Source organism: Nicotiana tabacum, chromosome 15 (genome assembly GCF_000715075.1).
Source record: "Nicotiana tabacum cultivar K326 chromosome 15, ASM71507v2, whole genome shotgun sequence".
Lineage (NCBI taxonomy): Eukaryota > Viridiplantae > Streptophyta > Magnoliopsida > Solanales > Solanaceae > Nicotiana > Nicotiana tabacum.
In genome coordinates, this window is record NC_134094.1 from 97,624,222 (window position 1) to 97,632,547 (window position 8,326).

Below are 8,326 nucleotides of genomic sequence, written 5' to 3' on the forward strand. Positions count from 1 at the left end.
AAAAAAGGTTTTCAGAAAAGCTTGGATCATTTAAAACAGATCCCTATACAAAAAGATATGAAGAAAATACTAATAGTTGTCTAGTGTAAAAACAAGTTTAGTAACTTACCACAAAAGAGATGAGCAATTTGAGCTTCACCAAGAACTAGTTTGGATGGTTGATTTAGTTTAACTTTTTGATGGTTATCATGATGTATTTCAGGTGATAAGAAAGAGAGAGAGTAAGGGTTTTCTTTGGAATGAAAGAATGAAATATGAGAGAGGTTATGGAAAAGCAAGTCAAATAAGTAATATTTATGAATTGGATAAGTATGAAATAAAATTGGATTCCCAAACTACTAAATATCTTTAGATAAATACAAAAGGGTGGCAGCCCAAAACCTTAAATATATAATATATTTAATAACAATTCATCAAAATGATATTAAGTTTTACACATAGCCACACCATGAAATTTCTTTGTCAATATTAACACAACCTAAGGTAGTTTTTTTTTTAATATTATTGTCAATTTACATTTAGGAAGTGCAAAGTAAAATCTATCCTCATTATAAAGATGCTCAATCGAGAATGCAAATATTAGTTAAAACTTTGGGGTGTTACATGTTCGATTTAGCTTCCGAATATCATTTTCTCTAAATCAATTTCTACGAGGCATAAAATACATAATAAGTGCAATACACTAATATTCAAGCTCAAACACAAGTAAAATACAGTAATTTGAGTGCAATACTACGGCTAAACGCGAGTTTCTAGCCTACCATCACATTCATTATACTATCGGGCCAAATTTACCCATACCGTTATACTATCAGGCCAAATTTACCCCTACAATCAGTAAACTTTTAAAAATTACCCCTCAATCCGTCAGGTGACCTAGAATCTCCCAAATTATTATAATTAAGTTATTTATTTTTCTTGTTTATTTATTATTTTTAAAATAATTGGCATTTACCTGCTTTCTTAATTAGAGAAAAATAAGATAAAGAAAAATTAAATTAATACAACGGTTAGTAAACAAAGAATAGTAAATTGAAGAATCTAAATTAGGTAGCTTGTCTAAATTACAAAAGTATTCACAACATCCCAACTTCAATGAATTTGTTGCACCAAAGATATGGAGACTTTGCAAGTATTACTGATAGAAGTTGAAGTTCCTTGGAGACTTTATATTGTCGAATTCAACTTTGCTTTAATCAAATGCCTACACATTGTGCACTTTTAAGTTAGTCAATCGAACTCTATACTAACCAGACAATAACAAAATATATTCGAATATACATGTACATACATGATGATCAGCTGCATATAATACACAATAAATAGACCCACTAAATTTTACAGTGTGTATATGATTAAAAAAATAAATAAAATTTAAACCAATTCCAAACTCATTATCACAAAAAAAATAACAAATGATTTAAATTATATGATTTAAATCTTCAATAATATTATTTTTCTATCACTAATGATTATGATGAAATAGATCCTTCACCCTTAATTATATGTTTGGAGTTCGAGTGAAATTATTTTTATACAATCAAACATTTCTATAACAACCTCATTTATTTTGATAAATTTTGATTGCTATAGTAAAGTATTGTTATAGAGAACATATATTATAATATAATATAATAATTGATTTTGAGAAAAATTTAATTTTTATATTAAATGACTTTTATATTGAAATAGTATTAGAGATGTCAGACTATATATAATTGTTTGATGCGAAATAGTCTAGCAGGTACCAGATGGGAAACCCCCCAAAAAATATTATCCTTCAAACTCATTATATTTTAGGAAAAAAAAAAGGGGAAAAATTGGGAGGGAGATTAGGAGGGAGAGACAGAGTGTGTGCGCGTGTGTCCTGGCTTCTGTCAGTTTCTGCTTAGCTTCTGAAATCTGGGGTCTCTTCAAATTCTTCTAATTTCTTCTTCCCTTTCCTTTTTTTTTAAAAGTAATTTTTTACTTCTTAGTATAGTAAGCAAATTCTACAACAGCATTGTGTAGGTTGGTATTCATACCTTTAGCAGTGTAATTTACTGGGTTTTTGTCACAACACAAGTATGTGCCTAATAACTCTGGGGCAGGGACACAATTAGCCCCATTTCACTGTGATCTGTCTTTCTCCTGTCTTTACTACAGAATTGTTGTAAAAGCTGCTGCCTTTGCAATACTCTTCTAATGTAAGTCTTTCTTCTTCTTGTTCTGCATAATTTTCTTGATGTTTCTTTTAAAGCTTTAGTTTTTTTTTTTTTATTATTTATTTTTTACTTTTGTTCTTTAAAGTTTGGATATTTTGCACCTAATTCTTGACTAAAGTTTGTGATTGTTCCAGAAGTGCTTGTAAAGTCTTATTAACTGTAAATGTTTCAATCTAGCAGCAAGATCTGATGTAGAATTGGTATTTTTACAAGTCTGATTGTACTATTCTTTACCTAATTGCTCCATTTTCCTTTTCTTTCTTTTTTCATTTGGTTTCCATAAATATGCAAACTGTGTGTCCAAATAGAAAATTTTGGTGGTGGGGTTTGGATGAAAATTTTGGGGAAAATGAATTTTTTGTTTTAGGAAATGTAATTAGCTTCTATGCGGTGATTAACTGCCTAAGAGGGTATCAGTTTTTAGGTTGAATTAGTAGTTGAACAAAATTCTGCCTGGCACATCTGGAGCAAAATATAATTATTGTTTTTAATGGATGTTGACAATTGCATAATGATTGCCAAATGATTCAATCTGTTTACTTTCCTTGCTTTTGACTTGGACTTTGAACCCTCCATACTTTGATGTTTTTTTTCTTCTTCTAAAATAAGTAGGTAAGGATGTTGTTACATACTACTATTTTCTCTTCAATACATTCTGGTCAATTCAGCTTTTTGAAGTCCCTTTCGAATGGTCATTTGTTTGCTTCCTCATATTCCATTTGTCATCTTCTCTTGACAGTTCAGTTTGGCTTGCTACATCTTAGCTTCGTCATTTTGTGAGCGGAAGGTTTCTAGTAAAAGCTCATCCTAAGCATGTAAATTTATTAGAAATGATAATTAGGAACATCACAAACCTGATCACTAAAGCTGAGTAAGAGCCAACTCAGTTTCCTTTTTTCAATTGTGTTGAATTTGTCTTTATGTTTCAAGTTAGTAATAGTTTATCTGAAAATTTTATATCTTCAAGTGTTAGCAGTTATAGTAAACAAAGAAAAAGTGGTTTCTTATGCATATCTCTTCATGATTGTAACTACCAGACAATTAGATTGTGCATATCCGTTTCTAAATGAGCAAATTTATCAATTGGATTGGCTGATGAATAGATATCGTATTTCTCCCTTGAAATTGAAGTTTGACTTTTTTATTTGAACTAAAAGTAGATTAAAGAAATAGCCATTATTGGATGAACACTACAGATGATAGTACACATTAGTGGTTCCCCACTCATCCATATAGTGGACTTTTCTTTGAAGTTGAAAGAGACATGTATCCTATTGCTATTCTTTTTCTCCCTTTCATCCTCTTTCTCCCTTCTGAAAGATTCGTTCTTAATATTCTTTCTAGGTAATTTCTTTGCCATTGGCTATTGACACTTACCTCTCCCTGTTGAGTACTTAATCTATTATTGAACAATTCAAGGTTAAGAAGTTAAAAATAGGCGCTATTTCACCAGGAAAGCTGCACAAGTAGATCACTTCATATACTCAAAGGGTCAAGTGTGGTATCATAGACCAGCTAACTTGATAAGTGAAATAGGCTGTTATCTAAAGAACCATTGTTGTATTTTACTGCAAAAAGGAAATAGAGTTTCCCATTTGCATGATACTCTTCTCAGCAAGTCAAAGGTGCAGCTGAACAATAAGTGCTATGTGCTACCTTGCATGTGATGTGGTTCATGATCTAGTATGAAGTTGGATAGAGAACGTTGTCTGGGAGACAAGGCTTATATGCGGCTGATTTGATCTCATGGTCATCAAAGTTGCTTTTTGGATGGATGAGAGTAAAATGATATCGAACGAGCAGTTTATAATTTAGCTACAGCATCTCTTTCGTCCTACCTTCTTATAGAATTCATCATTAAATCTCTCATAAACCAGATTCAGGTATAGGGCAGTCAATAAAACGTGCTCCATTGGTTTTTCTTGACGATTATGTTTCTTAGTTCTTCCCATCTCCTTTTTTCCTAAGTCCTACTACATTGTAATCAAAGTTGTTTAAATGAGGGAAAGAAATTTAAGGGCAGCAGAGTGTCAGTGTAAGGCCAAAACTTTATTTTAATCTTGTTTCCTGACTATCAGTGCTAAAGCACGTGATATAACTTAGTTCAATAAAACGATTATGGACTGTTGTTGAATGAGAACTATAACTAACTCGTGAATCTGAAGGAAGCAGTGCATACTCCAAAGGTCAACCAGTATGAGTTTTTCCGAGGTGACAAAAGTAATGTTTCAGCTTGTTCTAGTGATAAATGATGTTTAGTGCTTTGGATAAGGAAGCAAATGATATGCTCTATTTGTTGCAGAGATAAAGCACGTGTTGTGTTATCCAGTGCAGTGTTTTCACATTCAGCATACAATCATAGGTGCATTACTGTTCAGCTGATGCAACTTTGACCTAATCTTTTGAAATATTGTGTGAAATCAAACAGCCATGATTATTGATCTTTCCGTGGTTTTGCTGTCTCCTCGTCTCGTTCTCTGTTCTTTCTTAATTTCTTCTGATTTTTCTCTTTCTTTTGTTTCTTTCTTTCTTCTGTCCCTTGAATTCTTAAAGTTCCTTCTTATGCTTCTCAGTTCATGCAGAGAGCAAGATGCTAGTGGGCCTTGAATGAACCTTAATTTCAGTAGTGAAAGGAAAATGACCTCAAAGCCAAAGAAAGGATGGAAATCAATTGTGCCTCTCCATTTGAAGACCAAATCAGCTGCACATTTTTGTTTGCTACCCAAAGCGAAGTCAGATCGATACGGTCCTGGTGACACACCTGTTTATCTCAATGTGTATGACTTGACTCCTATGAACGGCTATGTATATTGGGCTGGCCTTGGTATCTTTCATTCTGGTGTAGAAGGTATCAGCCTTATTAGATTTTCCCTCTTTTCTTTAGAGTTATTCATTGTTATTTATGTGGCAATGCACCCATGCAATATCCATTTCTGTTTTTCGATATGTTGCTCCTATTATTGGAGATACAAGTTCATTTGGGGTTTTTGCTTTATATATTGCTTTTCCTAATTCTGTTTGATCACATGTACCACAGTACGTTTCATCACCCAATGGATTTGTTTGTGTATCTTGACTTGTGATATAGCTAAAACGTTAGCTAAAGTCTTGTGTTCAGATTCAGAAATCAGAACTTATTTCTTGGATATATCCATGTAGAATCCATCCTGTAAATGCACTTTACTCGGTCAAGAAGAGATAAATGCATTTACCAAGTATTGGTGGTCTAGCTTATAGTGGGAAATCTAACTCAAATCTCAATTCATTGGAACGTAAGTCAAGTTTGCTCTTCATTCTTTGGTTTTAAACTTAAAATGTAGCGACTCAGGAGTCATTATGGATTCTGGTGCCTCTCAATACATCTTAGGGTGCTTTCTGAAAAAGGGAGTTGATTTCTCATGGTGTTGCTGCTTTACTTTTTTCCTAAGGATAGATCACCCACTTCCCCCCCCCCCCCTAAATGCTTGTTGTAGCCTGGTTACATTTTCTGCAAGTTCTTTGAGTCGAGTCTAAGGAATTGTCAAAATTCTCCTAAAGTTGTATTGGTTCGGGAGATGGACTTCAAAAGGACTTTATACTTTTTCTGGCAAGAGAGATTCCTCTGAAACAAATCATGGATGCGTCAGAAACTATCATATTGTTGTTAAACAACTTAACAAGTCTAAATGCATGTTGTCTTCCTTAACAACTTAAAGGTCATGTCAGTTTCTTTCTTCTGTTTCATGATGCAAGATTGTGTTAGTATTGATTACTTGTAAAAAAATATATATATATATTGTATTGGTATTGATAGTTTGCCACTAGGAGAAGCTTTTGATGACTTCCAAATGGAAAATAATATCATGGCTCCAACATGTAGACAATGGTCTTGAATTTGGGGGATTGGAAAGTTATGGAGCGAATAAGAATTTTATTACATTCCCCCATTTCTGTATTTCCAAATTCGTTCATTCATAGAAGATAGTAGAAAGGTCTTTTATGCATCTATTTTTGGATTCCTATATTGGTTTTATTCTCCCTGAGAAAGCATTACATGGGATATTTAAAATTTTCAATAGGGGAATCCCAAAGAAGTGTTAACCGTTGACCGTTGCATCTTAATAGTTCAATGTGAAATATGTGAAACTTTGCATGGAAAAAGGAGAACTGTGAGTGGGTCTGCTGCCTGAATTAGTTGTATTTGGTGCCTCATACTTTTGTAAGTTCAGTTAATCTGACCTATACTTTACAGTTCATGGTGTAGAATATGCATTTGGAGCTCATGACTATCCAAGCAGTGGTGTCTTTGAAGTTGAACCACGGCAATGCCCAGGGTTCAAGTTCAGGAAGTCAATATTCATTGGGGCTACAAAGTTGGATCCCTGTCAAGTTAGAGAGTTTATTGAACGTCAAGCTGCTAGCTATAATGGTGATATGTATCACTTGATTGTGAAGAACTGCAACCATTTTTGCAACGATTTAAGCTACAAGCTGACTGGGAAAAGGATTCCAAAATGGGTGAACAGACTTGCAAAATTAGGTAATCTTCTGTCATTCCACCTCTCTTTAATTAGCAATAATATAACGGACCTACAAGCATTTGGCTCTGGATTTATCAGTTGACTTGGTCTTGGAGAACTAAACTCATAAATTCCGGCGCTTCATAATGAGAATTCATCTATTCTTTTTTCCCCATCTTGGTATACTGGAGTCCTCAACTGCAGTAAATATGAATATATGGATTCCCTTAGGCATCAGTCTGGTTATACTAAACAGTGCTCGGTAGAGGGCAGCGCGAAACAATTTCCTTTGCCTCTGTCATGCACAAAATGTATAAGATATTACCTCACAGAACATAGCATTTGGAGGAAATTGTTCTTTTTACTTCCCAAGTTTTAAGCAAAATAGCTCCTTTTGATAATACTACTTGAGATGTTTATGCATGATAATCAGTAATCGGTGTGATCCACTGAATGTAGTTCGGGACTATGCTCCCGAAAATGTTCTTGTAGAAAAGAAAAGAGCTTTAGTCATGTAAAATCCAACTGCATGTAAGTATTTACACTATGTATTAGTTAATAACTTGGACGAGCGAGTTGGAGCCTTCTTGAGCGTGTAATAGTTTCTACACCAGAGAAAAAAGTTAAATTCAGAAAAGAAAATATTGCATTCAGTACTCTCATGCATTTTCGAACTTAAGGATTTTGTATGATATGCTTCATTCTTTTTTCTTTTTTGTGTATATAGGTTCAACGTTCAACTGCATGCTACCCGAGGCTCTGAAAGTTGCTGCGGTGGAACATGACCCTAATGGCCCTGAATATGATAGTGAGAAAAGAAGGTTGAGAAGTGCTTTCAGTTGTCTTTCTTCAATTTCAACAAGGCAAAGGCAGTTATCGACATCTTCATTATTTCTGCAGTCACCCTTGAAAGGGTGCTTACCATCTTGGGAGTTAAGAAAGTCTAACAACAGGTCTCTGAAAGAAAGGTAAGATAATGGACCCTTCCAATTTCTTGGAATATGTTGAACAGAAATATTATGAAGGTTATTTCCATGTATTCTTGGGAAAATGAAAAACCAATCAGAGTGACATGCTTAGGAAGGTGTAGTATTTGTAACATGACGTTTCAGTGTATGCGAAAAGAAATTCCTTATTTGATTGCTTCATTTTGAGAAATTTTGCCCCACTTAGAAGTTGAAGCAGTGAGTTGTTGGATCAAGATGAATGGAGATGCTTGTGCATCCAAGAGTATAGCCTAGTGGTTAATAAAGTGGGTGGAGATTAGAGAACTATGAGGTCTCGCGTTCAAATTCCACCGGAGACAAAAATTTGGTAGATAGAATTTTGAGATACTTGTGTTGGTCGGAGGTACTAGGTACCCTTTGGAATTAGTTGATGTGTGCACGAGCTGGGCTGGGCGTCACAGTTAGTATTTGACAAAGGTTATATTATTTGACAAAGAGTCGGAGGCAGTAGATACTCGCTGGAATGGCAAAGAAGAAGTTATGTACTAAAATCGCTACAGATTACAACGGGACAAAATGGCTAAAGTCCCAAGTAGTGGAATCCAATAGGCAACAAATCGATATTATTTCAAGTTAAAGCTCTTCGCGCTGTTGACAAACTGAGGAGTTTGTCAAC

At 34.2% G+C, this 8,326-nt stretch overlaps 1 protein-coding gene across 2 annotated transcripts; it reads left to right on the forward strand.

Annotated features, from left to right (window-relative positions):
* The first annotated feature begins 1,742 nt into the window (after positions 1–1,742).
* On the forward strand, positions 1,743–7,838 carry LOC107790042 (deSI-like protein At4g17486). 2 transcript variants are annotated; one of them, XM_016611940.2, is made up of 4 exons: positions 1,743–2,186; positions 4,778–5,052; positions 6,436–6,723; positions 7,431–7,838. In XM_016611940.2, exons 2-4 carry the CDS (start codon positions 4,812–4,814, stop codon positions 7,673–7,675), a joined length of 774 nt encoding a protein of 257 aa, XP_016467426.1. In that variant the 5' UTR covers positions 1,743–2,186; positions 4,778–4,811; the 3' UTR covers positions 7,676–7,838. The 2 variants fall into 2 exon arrangements, with proteins under 2 accessions (XP_016467426.1, XP_016467428.1); XM_016611942.2 differs by having other exon boundaries at positions 1,822–2,186; positions 4,787–5,052.
* The last annotated feature ends 488 nt before the right edge of the window (positions 7,839–8,326 follow it).

Excerpts from the sequence above, each read along its gene's own strand:
- LOC107790042 (XM_016611940.2), top strand. The coding sequence starts at position 4,812 with ATGAACCTTAATTTCAGTAGTGAAAGGAAAATGACCTCAAAGCCAAAG. Across the intron at positions 5,053-6,435 it reads CTTTCATTCTGGTGTAGAAG|TTCATGGTGTAGAATATGCA; the intron begins GTATCAGCCTTA and ends TATACTTTACAG. Across the intron at positions 6,724-7,430 it reads GAACAGACTTGCAAAATTAG|GTTCAACGTTCAACTGCATG; the intron begins GTAATCTTCTGT and ends TTGTGTATATAG.